This window comes from Perna viridis, chromosome 8 (genome assembly GCF_037379345.1).
Source record: "Perna viridis isolate PV_CMFRI_1.1 ecotype Kerala chromosome 8, ASM3737934v1, whole genome shotgun sequence".
In the NCBI taxonomy this organism is placed as follows: Eukaryota; Metazoa; Mollusca; class Bivalvia; order Mytilida; family Mytilidae; genus Perna; species Perna viridis.
Genome location: NC_142452.1, coordinates 4,734,027 through 4,747,325, shown reverse-complemented (window position 1 = coordinate 4,747,325; position 13,299 = coordinate 4,734,027). Strand labels below are relative to the sequence as shown.

Here is a 13,299-nt window from a genome sequence, read left to right as displayed (position 1 = left end):
AAATATAGGCAAAATCTGTGATAAAAACTACAAACATACTCACAGGGGTACATCCCAAAAAGTGAAAGGAAATTCCAACCGAATAACATCCTATAAACATGAAATATATTGGGAAAAATGGTCGTTTGAAACCAATGTGTTTAGGTTAAAACAAAAATGACTTTCAATTTAATTTATTAACGAGCAAATTTTGTTGAAACTAAGCATTTTCGTACGGTGCAACAAAATTGCTTCTACAAAGTGTGTATTAGGTTTCACGGACTAAGATAACTACCAATACCACACAATTAGAAGAACTCATATCGGTGGGCTCAGAGGAGTTACCTCTTCAAATATTACTGCAAATGCACAAAATTAAAAATTCTGTACCCTACGTCCCATACATTGCTTCACAACTGCCGAAATAAAATGGCAGTGTAGCATGTTAAAGTGCATTTGGTGGCTAACAACACTTTTGAGGAGTAACATCCACACTTATTTGGACAAAAATACCATAACTAGGTTCTTTGTTGCGTTACTTTGCCATAGGAACAGGCAGCTCGGAGCCTCTTTAAACACCAAAGTGAACTGAAATGCTCCCAAACTATTTAATATCCTATAAATGACATCAATCAGGAAGCCTATTTAAAAAGGAAAAGAAGTGTTGTCACAATACATCTCGAATGTCATAAACTACAGTGATTGCAGCATAAACAAATACTTAAGCTTGTATTATAGGAACACGACACAAGTCTTTCAGTTTGTTATAGTGTTGAACGTGTCATAGATTTCCTTTCCACTTTCGTCTACCCAATGACCAGACATGGAAAACAGACATACACAACAAAGAACATAAAGTAACTAAAATCATACATACAAAGTAACAAAAGCAAATGAGCAACTCGGACTCTACTAAAAACTGGGAGCATGGACCAGGTGCACTGGTATGGTAAGCGTCCTCTGCTTTTCTAGAAACATTCGCCAAGTTGCTTATAAAAAAAGTCAAGTCCGTGGTAGAGGAAAGGAGAACTATAACACGTTGAAGGAATGAATTTTCATGGCGCAGATGGATACACAGTAACGATCAACGAGTTCATGATGACGACCATAAAACTTCTGTAATGATGACTTCAAACTTGCAGCAACATAACCCTGTTCCAGAAACCTATTTGTAGTTTCGCAAGTATAGTATATATATATATGGAGAAATGCATCTTTTTTGATGAAACATTTATTTCAAAAATACCAAGAGTAACATTTTAACATATTACAATTATATATGCTTATTGTATACGGAATTTCTTAAAACAGCATTTATATTGTCCAATAAGCTTGTTGACGGTGTTCGTTTTTTATATTTTGCATTTTGACCATATTTTGCGATGCATTTGGATTCTAATGGCTCTGATTAGTATCTTTATGTCGATAATTCTTCTAAGCGTATTGAAAGTAAAGTATTTAACTGGCTTAGGTTTTTACATTCATGACTAAAGGAGTGAACATACTGATAATAACGATCAACATGTTGCTCTTTTTATGAAATGTAATAATCATTCTGATTTTACAAATTATTACTTTATTCATTAACACTAAGCCATGAACCATGATGACAAAGATATAGTTTGTTTATATATATTTGCTACGTTTAACCAACAATAATGCAGCAAAGTGTTTTTGTCATTTAATTTCAAATGTGTCAAAACTGGTATTTGACTACTTTTGAAAATATGGCATTTCCAGAATGAATTTATTCTTCAAACCATACAAATAATTTATTAGATACATGTATCAAGACAGATAAAGTCAACAGTTATTGATATCAGCTATTGTAATACAAGTTCCATATTGGACACTTGTTACAGAGATTAAAATGATTTTTTATAAATAAATCGTCATATTAAATTCAGGTTGAAAAGAGATCATTGGGTTGTTTGTGCTTATTTGCAATTGAATTGAATTCAACATAGTAATTTGATATTCATTGTCCCATCATTGCAGATAACACGCTACTAAATACCATGTCCATTTTTGCATTATGTTGCTCTCCGCAAGAATTTGGCGAAGAGGTAAGTAGCCATTTAGTTTTAGCCGTGATACTTTTATGAGCATTTTGCATAAGAAGGCGAGAGCATTAACCACTAACAAATCCTGTTTGGCCTCAGAAAAATGAAACTTAGGATAAGATGCATTTAGGTAACTAACTAGTGTTATATCAATATGATTGGTTCCTGATTTTGAATTATATCATATATTTTTTTTTTATCGAAAAAATTGTTATATCAGTATAACAAATTACAAATACTTGCTGTTCTATTAATTATTTCAATGAGAAATGCGTGATTCCTGAGTATTTTTATATTCTATAGCTGTTGACCTCTTACAAGTTTTTAAATCCGTATCTCTTTACAAATTGACGTTAATAACAATTTGTCGTTGTCAAAATGATCTATATATAGATATGTTTAAAAACGAAAGTTTTCCTTGTAGATCGAAGATGTCAGGAAAAAAGATATGGTCGATTTGGACAAAATTGCAAGGAAACGAGCTTGGAGAGATTTTAATGAGTTTTATGCGAAAGGGTGTATCACAAAGTGTAGATTAAAAAGGAATAAAGCAACGCTATCTTTGGACTGGTCTGGTGTGAACTTTAATCCAAGCACACCAGCTTTCAAAGAAGAGGGGGCTCCAACTTCTGCATCAAACATAGTATTTAAAACTGTTTTCGAAAATAAAAGTGATTTTGAACACACACAGTCATTGAAAGTAGAACGGCAAACATCGGCAATTTGTACGAGTTCTTTATCTAAAGGCTACACCGTTGGTTGTAATGTTTCATTGTCATTAAAACCGCCTAGCGAAATAGTTAATGCTGCTGTAGGGTTTTCAAAGGAGTTCACAATCAACAACGTTCTTACAAATCAAGAAGAGCGAGTTTTAACATGGTCGACGGAAGGAACGATAAACGTAGGGAGACAGTCTACAGTGACAGCAATGTTGCAAATTAAAGAAAAGCAATGTAAGTTCAATTTCGATTGTGATGTAGCTATTCAAGGTGTTGTAAAGGGAACATTTTACGACCATAAAAAGAACATCATATGGGAATGTTCCGACAGCATGAGAACGTTGCTTGTAGAATCATTTATTGGAACTAATCGAGTAAAAGACACTTGTAGCAATATAGATGATGCAGCTTACTTCCACGTTCAAGGTAAATGCGGATTCAAATTTGGTATAGAACAAGAAACAGTCATAAAATAAACAGTACTGGACAGTTGATGTTTATATAGCGTTTATATGGCATTCATGAACATATTTGTTATAATTGTTATTTTCGCCTTTGTAGACGACTTATCATAATAGAACCTTATTGGTGCAGGCAAGAAATATTTTAGCCACAAAATATATTTACATTGTGCTTCAAACTTGAAAACAGTAATGTCTCGCATCTCATGTTCCAATACATTAATTACTTAATAAAACCATAAAGCACTTTATTAACACGATATAGTCCTTACACAAATGTATTTCTACATCGATTGAAATTTGACCCCTTATCTAAAAACTCTCATGTAAAGCATGGACAAACATCAATATATTACGTATATCTTATCAAACTATCCGAAGCACATATATCTGCTAAGTATGAGCGTTTTGAAGTCACAGTGTTGTGGCAACATTAATTAAAAAAGTAAAAAGAGGATTTTGAATTGTCATTCATTTAACTCGCAAATTCATGCTTTTGTTAAAATGTTTAAGAAACTGGTCTTTTACAATTAACATGTATATTTTGATGACTCTCAGTGTAATGATTACAGATAGAAGAGCATAGAAGAGAAAATAATCTCACTCTGTTGAGAAGCATACAATGTATGTCTTAACGATACCCATAAATCAGTATTCATGAAACTACGACGATTAAAGTTCCACAAACTGAAAATTTCAGACGATTACAGAGATCAACTGTAGACCAAAATGTGCTAAGCAATCACCTGCAGTAACACTCTCAATCTCAAATCATAGAACAGTTTGAGATAAAGATAAGTAATCACTTAATATAACATCAGAAGAGCATTTAACTAATTGCGAGATATACGACCGTTTCGCTTGTATGGAAAACTTGATATCCCAAAATGCAAAATTGGTGAAAAACTATGGCTAAGGTAGGTGCTTGAAATCTCGACATATGTAACCTCGAACGCATGTAACGGTGTTTCCATGTGCGTGCTATTTTGATTGTATCATGTTCAATGTTGTGTTGTGTCTGTGTATGCAGTTTCTTTGTCTTTTCATTGTTATAGATTGTGTTCCTTTGATCTACTGTCTTATCCTGATTACCTTGATTTTTTTCTTTTATCAAAACCAGATTTACCGAGGATGTAAATCGATGAATGGTTTATACGAGTTGTACGACACTACAAAAGATATCAGATGTTACCGCATCTATTAAACAGTTCAAAGGGTAAATTTAGAAAATTTTAAAGCCTAGTCAGCATATTGCTCTGTGATAGCCGGCTATGATGAAAATAGCTCTAACAACGTTTGTTTGGGTATGGTAGGGCTATGCAGTATGCAAATTTCAGCGTAAAGACATTGCATTGCTGTTTAGATTTTTCCATCATTTCCCACGCCAAATTTCTAAATTTTAATTCTTCATGTTTTTTTTGTCAAATTATATGCCTTTGAATATTTACGCTTTATAATTTTTTATTCCTAGATAGTGGTATTCCTGAAGTAGCTTCCAATGGAATGCACAGCTGGTCCATTTTGCTCGTATTTTTGATAAATTTTCAGATTTTAATTAATGCAACACATTAATCACAGACAATCTTTGCACCATCGGTATTGATATCACAAACTTCTGAAAAAAATTAACTAAATGATCAATTCTCCGTTACAAAACCTCGATACAAAAATATAATAGCACTTACAGGGTTTTATGTAGATTGGTGCTGCTCATCTAGTTTTATACGGAAATATAATCTGTAAAGCACATTTTGTCAAACAAAATCGGATGATTTATCAACTGCCATGAATTGATTTATTGGTTACGGATACGATTTTCAAATTAATGTCTACTCTTTGAGTCATGTCTTAAAATATTCGACCCCCCAATTACAACCCTACATAAAAATCAAGTAAGTCATTTCTAGCATTGCACTACATCAGATTTTGTCTACTGAGTACTGACGTTACTACTCCAAAGACAGTACACTGGAAATGTAGTGATCGATTATTTCTAACGCTGTTTGTTTTAATGGTTTTGTATTGTCGTTATTTAATATGTTTTTCGCACTCTTTCCGTAAATGCGAGATTACTTTAAGCGGATAACAAATTATGTCTATATTGCGTATATTAAGGCATACAATGAAGAGAAATGGATGCATTATATGTTGCATTTTACAGTGTTTATTTGATCTTTTTTGACCTTACCCTATTGGTGCACATGGTCTAAGCAATCAGTTTTAAGTGGAGACCGAGTTGCTTATTTACTTTTGCTTTTTTGTACGTGCGATTCTGGTAATTTAAGATTCTTTGTTGTGTGTCTGTTTTCCCAGCTATTCTGGTTATTTCAGATTCTTTGTTGTGTGTGTCTGTTATCCCTGTCACTCTGGTTATTTCAGATTCTTTGTTGTGTGTGTCCGTTATCCCTGTCATTCTGGTAATTTAAAACTCTTTGTTGTGTGTGTCTGTTATCCCTGCTATTCTGTTTATTTCAGATTCTTTGTTGTGTGTGTCTGTTATCCCTGCTATTCTGTTTATTTCAGATTCTTTGTTGTGTGTGTCTGTTATCCCTGTCATTCTGGTTATTTCAGATTCTTTGTTGTATGTGTCTGTTATCCCAGCTATTCTGGTTATTTCAGATTCATTGTTGTTTGTGTCTGTTATCCCTGTCATACTGGTTATTTAGGATTCCTTGTTGTGTGTGTCTGTGATCCCTGCAATTTTGGTCATTTCAGATTCTTTGTTGTATGTGTCTGTTATCCAGCCATTCTGGTAATTTAAAATTATTTGTTGTGTATGTGTTATCCCTGCTATTCTGTTTATTTCCGATTCTTTGTTGTGTGTGTCTGTTATCCCTGCCATTCTGGTTATTTCGGATTCTTTGTTGTGTGTGTGGTTTTTTTTCAGCTATTCTGGTTATTTTAGATTCATTGCTGAGTGTGTCTGTTATCCCTGCTATTCTGATTATTTACGATTCTTTGTTGTTTGTGTTAGTTTTCCATGCCATTCTGGTTATTTCAGATTCTTTGTTGTGTGTGTCTGTTATCCCTGCTATTCTGGTAATTTAAGATTCATTGTTGTGTGTGTCTGTTATCCCTGTCTTGTTTTATCATTGGTACAAATTCTTTTGATGCCTGCGCAAAAGTTGGTTCCTTTGATTACACTTTTGTACCCTACTAGCACTGTGCATACATTTTGCTAATAATATTTTGTATTGAGGTTTTAGTGATGTCAATTGACACAATGCGTGATCACTTAAAGATAAGTATCAGATGAACCAAGTAATCCGATGGGTGAAATATGAAACAAATTTAGTCAATTAATTTAATTTTACTCTTAAAATTAAAAGGTAATAACAAAATTCCGAACTGATAAACCACAGGCATTAGTCAAAAATGAAAGCAAATGACAATATCAGAGTAAAAACCGAAAAATTGGAAACCACCTGAACGATTCTGACTGGGTACAGGCATGTTGATTAAACAATGTTTCATAGCCTGTTAAACCTCCCGATTCCATTATGATTTAATATTTTCACTATGTTACAAAATAAGTGAGTAGCATAAAATTGTCACCGGCAATGTCTGTTATCAAAGCAGAAAATATGAACAAAAGATACGTAAAAATCAATGTAACTAAATACAAACAAAATACACGTAGAACAAAGAAAGTCGTAGGTGTAAAATTTACAATGTCGCCATTCTATTTTTTATGACTTCATAACTTACAACTAATTTTTCACTTACAGAGTTTTGTAAAATCAACCAATTAACTCTGAAGCATTAAGTTTGTAAGTACAAGCTCTGTATAATGAATAGACCATTTGCGTTCTATACAATGTACCCTCAAAGAAGATTTGTTCTGCTATAACATTTGTATCGCGGCTATTCTGTAAACTTTTGTCAAATCTTAAGTACAACTATCTACCCATTAGCGTAATGGTGTGATTTAATCGTAATATTCCGTTCGTAAATGTTTTGTTATATAAATCTCAACGGAAACTCAGTAACCAAACCCATCATGCTATTCTCACGGCGCCTGTAAACTTTACTTCGTAAACAACATAAATAATTGAACAGGAGATCTTTATGAAGTATCATACCTTGTCCAAAATTCAGCTATGAAGCATTGGTGATGTATATAGACTTTTCACGAGTTACACTTTCCAACTTATTGTGTTGCATCGATACGTGTTTTCCAAGGCAAATTAATCTGTGCTCTAAGAGCATTAAAAAAATCAGAAAACAAACAAACAAAACAATAAAAAAAACAGATAAAAAAAAAAGCAAACAAACATAAATGTGAAAAGAGTTTATACCTGTACTTATTTGTAGTTTAATACTTTATCAAAACTACTTATGATCATGACAAATAGTTGAACTTTTAGATAATATTTTCGTTTTGCGCCGCTAAAACAGACATTATAAAAGTTGTTTTGTCGACTGTACATTATATCGTCATTGGTTTTAGAGGGGTTTCAATGGGTTTTGTTTTGATATTTAGGAAAATGAGACGATCAAAAAGTTCCATGTTTTTGACGTTTCAGAATTCCATCGCCCTTTTTTTTTGAGTAAATAAATGGTGGAATTCATGCCTGTTTATAACTTTGGAAAAAATCGGGATACACTATTGGAAGAACGTCAAGCTCAGGTTCCCAATCCACAACGTCGCACTACAGACAAATTGTAGGTATGAAACTTGAAAACATATTTTTTCTTAATTGGATAACTATATAGAGCAACTTACATGTAGCTTGACACAGAATGTTAGTTAAATTTGACAGAGTATACATGTTAACTAGTGAAACTACAAAGTTACCCCTACTAATTCCTAAAGTGCCCCGACAATTCAACTAAAAGTAACCAATCACACGTTCAGTCTGCAGACCATCTATGTCAGTACAAAACGTCTGACTATTTCAAAATTATCAAACCATGTTCCATTACTTTAAATGATATATTTGACTACAACGATGACGAATCACATTGTACCATATCAAAATGTGGCATTAAAAATTGCAAAACATGCAACAGTCTTATAACCGATCCTTACTTCTCCAGTTCCCTTACAAACAAAACCTTCAATACAAGAAGTCACGATGACTTAAGTTGCAAATCACCAAACCTAATATATGGATTAGAATGCAACTTATGTGGTTTAGTATATGTCGCAGAACCGCAAGAACGAGTAAACAAAAGAATGTGCGGTCATCGTTCGGGAATTAACACCACCAAATTCCCGACAGTTTATCAACACTTTAATCAACAAAATCATTCAGTCCTCTCTATGAAAGTTCGTATTGTAGTAAAAATTTACCATCTTACGAACAGTCCCATTCTAAATAAAAAAAAACTATCGTAGGGAAAGAGAGGAGTACTGGATACGCAGACTAGGCACTGCAATACCTTACGGATGCAATGACAACATCAAAAGTATAGGAAACCTTTCAAGCCAATATAACAATAGCATAAATGTGATGAATTTATTTGACAAAAATCCAAGACGGGAAAGAAGTCGTGGCCATCGCCACTATAAGTCACCTAAGTTACATGATGTCTCCATAGATGGTCTCCTTCTTTTCATACAAAAACCTCTTGGACTTCATCACATTAGAACCATACTTTATTCTATACCTCTCACTCTACTACACTCCCTTTACGAAACAAGTCTTGACACTCTTGTTTCTGACCCCACCTCATCATTTTACAGACTTGTGGCCATCATTTTGGATATTGGTTTCAAAAGACTCTTTAAACCAGTTTGTGTGAAAAGTCAAGATGAAGAAAAACGATCATTTCTTCCACTACCGTTTATCAATAAAGGTATAGATGCAATTAATTTGGCTAAAATCCTCCATCACAAAAACGTTACCAACAAAATTTCCCCATATTTCAAAAACAAATCCATACCAATTATTTCATATTTCTATACTTCACCCATTGCATCCAAAAGTTTCAATTGTAAAAGGCTATTGCAAAACCTCTCCATTCAAATACGGCCCTTCCGGTCACGTCGTTACGGGAGATTTAACCATCATCGAAAACGAGTCTCTGCATAATATTCTTTTTAAAGGTCCCAAGTACCGTGAACTACGCTCCATAAATTGGAATTATAACTTTAAAGTTCTTATGGATGCTGTCGATGATTATGCAAGAAAATGGATAAAGCGAGATCAAGAAGACATGCATTCCTTGTCAGAGTAGTGAAAGGCCGTGATGTCTTTAATTTTGAAACGAATGAAAGTTTTAAGTAGGTCAAAGAGTGTCAAGGCTACATCAGTTTTCAAAGACCCCGAAGTAGCAAAAACATTGTCTACTATATATAATAAATATGTTGCCGTACCAACAGACAAAGCCCAAAACTCTGCAAAACGTTTTATATCCAATGTTTATTATCAGAGGAAGACGTAGAAAATAATAGCAGTGATAAGACCTATACTGCTACCACACTCTAAAAAGAAGAGATTGTGGAAAACCATAAATCTGTGCTATCCTCTTTTGGTCTTTCCACCAAGAACGATGATTGTGATTTACCGTTTATGTACTGGATTCTTAAACGCCACAAGAATCCATACAAACAACGTTTCATATCTGGATCTGCAAAATGTACCATCAAACCTCTTTCAAAACTTTTAACTTCTATACTCACAAGTGTCAAAGGGGTCAGCAGTCCTACCACAAAACTTGTTACTCCCGTAGTGGTATTAATTCAATGTGGATCCTGAAAAATTCGAAAGATCTTTTCGAGAAAATCAGTTCAAGACTATTATCAGAATATAATAGCATTAAAACCTATGATTTTTCAACACTGTATACTTCTATTCCCCATACTCATTTAAATCCCGACTTAAAAACATTATACATTATACATCGTTGTTTTTCCAAAAAAGATGGTACACCTAGATACAAATATATAGTTCTTGGTAGAGATTCCTCATACTTTGTAAGAAATAATTATCTTCAAAATATACAGTGGCAGAAGTTTACAAAATGCTGGAATTTGTAATCGACAACATATTTGTCCAGTGTGGTGGACTTGTTTTTCAACAAACTCTCGGCATTCCAATGGGAAAAAATTGTATTCTAATACTTGCTGACCTATTCCTTCCCTCTTATGAGGAAAACTATTGACCAAACTTTACAACAATCGTAATGACCTTTCATTCAGAATTGTCAACTTTACTTTCATCTGTGACAACATCTCTTTAGCACCTGCGTATGGAGTGTTTATATCACAACTCATACATTATTTCAGAGCTAGCCGAAACTACTCAGACTTCTTGCATCGCGCTAGAACTCTGACAAATATGCTTCTGGAACAGGGTTATGTGGCTACAAGATTGAAGTCAACACTACAGAAGTTTTAAGGTCGTCATCATGAACCCGTGGATCGTTATGGTGTATCCATCTGCAGCATGAAAACTGATTTATTCAGCGGGTCATGTTTTTCCTTTCCTCGTTTGTCTACCCCGGACTTTACTTTTAAGCTTTTGAGCAACTCGGCGGGTGTTTCTAGAAAAGCAGAGGACGTTTACCCTACCGGTGCACCTGGTCCATGCTCTCAGTTTTAGTGGAGTCCAAGTTGCTCATTTACTTTTGTTTCTTTGTATGTATGTATGATTTTAATTACTTTATGTTTATGTTGTGTATGTCTGTTCTCCATGTCTGGTCTTTGTCCCTGGATTACATTCTTTTGATTACTGCCATAACATTGGTTCCCTTAATTACTCTTTAATTTAAAGTAAAACAATATAAAATTGAAAGTAGTTTCTAGTACAGTCCTGTCTGTGCGCAAATAAAGTTGTGATCTACCGGGGATTCCATATTGTAACGATAGTTTAGTTATAAATAGAATACTCTGACTTCTAAATCAATATGCTAAATTTGATGTAAATGTGTATTACTAAATTCTTCTTGTATCATTGTGTGTCTCATCTTTATCATACACCCGTGTCTATTAGGTAGTACTAAATAAATTGCACGTGCACGTTTGGCGAAAAAAAAAATAAACATAACAAAAATAAAATAAAAAGTAAAAATAATTAAAAAAAAAAATAATAATTAAATACAATTTTTTGGAACACCTACGCTCCAATCGTGCGTTTATCACGCGTTAGAACGAGCGCAAAACGGTGTGTCAAGCAACGATGAACGATGCACGATAGTTTAAACAGGAAACGTGAACGTTTCAGGGAGTCTAACGCCTTTTTATTATGTGTGGTAAGAAATGTACATTTAACATTAGACAGCATACGAAAGAAAACATGCATAGTACTTTTGCCTGTTTACTACTGTGTATCTTGTTTAAATCAAAAGCTCGCCCTACCCTAGTAATGCGTTACTCACTTGAATCTTTAATCCGCTTTTTAATACAGAACAGAACATATTAACCTACAATTAACCGAAATCGACGTTAATTTGTTACTGAGTTGTGATTATACCTATGAACAGAAACTTCTAAAGCTATTTTCGATGAGGTTGCAAGTATGTACTAAAAGTTCAAAACGCTTTCTCGTAAGGTGAAAATAAGATGGGTATCACACCATATGTTGAGTCAACATATGTACACGTTACTTGGAATTCGATGAATTTTCTATGAGAAAATGAGATATTGTGATGATACTAATATTAAAAGGGACTCTTACACTGACATAATAATGTGACCAACGAACTCGCTTTATTTCAAATACTTTTATTTGTTGCTATTCGTTAGAGAACGTTTCAATTCGGCAAAAACGCTCAATTCTTATGAAAGTCCAATGTCTGTTAACAAACATTTGACTATTGTGTCTGTCTTATTCTACCCAATATATATTGAGCACAGAAAAGTAAGAGTGGCGTACACTTGTACAATTGCAACATATGTTTTAAAACATACGGAAATGTAAGTTTAGGACCAATATTAAAATTTATGTTTTTGTGCCTATCGGATTATATGGAAACAAACATTTATCTAATTATATGAAAACCCTACCCTTTTATACAATAAATCCTATGTAAGACATATACATCTAATTACTATTTGATTTTTCTTTATCTTTTTAAGAATAAATGTGTTAGTCCTAAACAAATGCATTTCATATAAAAAACAGGTTTTGAGGAGTTTTCGTTTTCATAACATTTTAAAACATATGTTGCAATTTTTCCTGTCTGTTAAGCCATTATATAGCACTTATCATTATAAACGAATATCAAGTTATTGACGAAACCGCTTGGAGAACATTTGCAAATGTTTTGATTGTAATCAATGTGTTTTCTCGCCGTTTTGTTCGTACGGTACCCACCATTCTGAAATAATGTCTGTTTATAAAAAAATGCGTGCATGTACAATACTACGATTATTTGCTTTCGTTTTGATAGGAACAACTAAGTTGGACATATAAGAGCTAACTCCATGTACTATTTTCCTTATACAACAAATGACTTTGCTGAGGTGCACTGTGGCAGGTTTCATTGTAGATTGTTTCAAACAGAGAAAAAAACAAAAAGAAAACAAACAAAAGTTAAAATCAAACCAAATCATAGTAACATTTTGCAGTACATTTTATAGACTTGACAGCTTTGTATCACCCACAGAAAAAAAACAAACTTATCAGTTGAAGTACAGAACATCTTTAAACACAGAACTAAACAATAGACTTTCATAACTCCCTGCAATTGTCACTCTGTCAGGTTGAACAAAACCCATATTATAATCAATTAAAAATCAGATTAACGAAAGATTTATATATTGTGACACATCAAGTATACAAAATGACTTACCGCAAAACTCATGTTAGTTCAAGTTGTATCTTTCCATTCATTAACTTTGCTCCTTTTTTCAAATAAAATAAAATCTTATACTTTTACCGTTCTTGATAAGGATAAGAATAACTAAATTCTTTTGATGGTCCTATATGCCAGTCTTATTTAGCGTGACCGGTGGTGTCGCGACTGACATTGGATATTCCTTCTGACAAATCCATTTTTGACTATTCATCATTAAATTATTAGCAACGCAGAACCGTTTCTCTAATTTGTGATTTGTATTTTGTCGTTGAATAATAAAGATTAACTACTTTTCATCCGCACTGGTTATGCAAATGAACACATTTTAGA

At 33.4% G+C, this 13,299-nt stretch overlaps 1 protein-coding gene and 1 long non-coding RNA gene across 4 annotated transcripts in view; one reads left to right on the top strand and one right to left on the bottom strand.

Annotated features, from left to right (window-relative positions):
• The window catches only part of LOC148609033 (uncharacterized), a 20,657-nt gene extending 16,214 nt beyond the window's left edge, over positions 1-4,443 (top strand). For 2 of the 3 annotated variants that reach the window (XM_088596523.1, XM_088596524.1), the window contains 2 exons: positions 1,978-2,045; positions 2,467-3,473. In XM_088596523.1, coding sequence (XP_088452649.1) covers positions 1,998-2,045; positions 2,467-3,237 — 819 coding nt within the window. In that variant the 5' untranslated portion in view covers positions 1,978-1,997 and the 3' untranslated portion in view covers positions 3,238-3,473. Of the gene's footprint in view, positions 1-1,977; positions 2,046-2,466; positions 3,474-3,794 lie in introns of those variants that run through there. The other variant, XM_088596525.1, reaches the window with a different exon arrangement.
• Positions 1-13,299, bottom strand: part of LOC148609032 (uncharacterized) — a 22,873-nt gene extending 9,574 nt beyond the window's left edge. Inside the window, exons 1-3 of the long non-coding RNA XR_015924833.1 lie at positions 12,964-13,299; positions 11,548-11,592; positions 44-90 (exon numbers count right to left, since the gene is read on the bottom strand). This is a non-coding gene — a long non-coding RNA (uncharacterized LOC148609032). The remainder of the gene's footprint in view (positions 1-43; positions 91-11,547; positions 11,593-12,963) is intronic.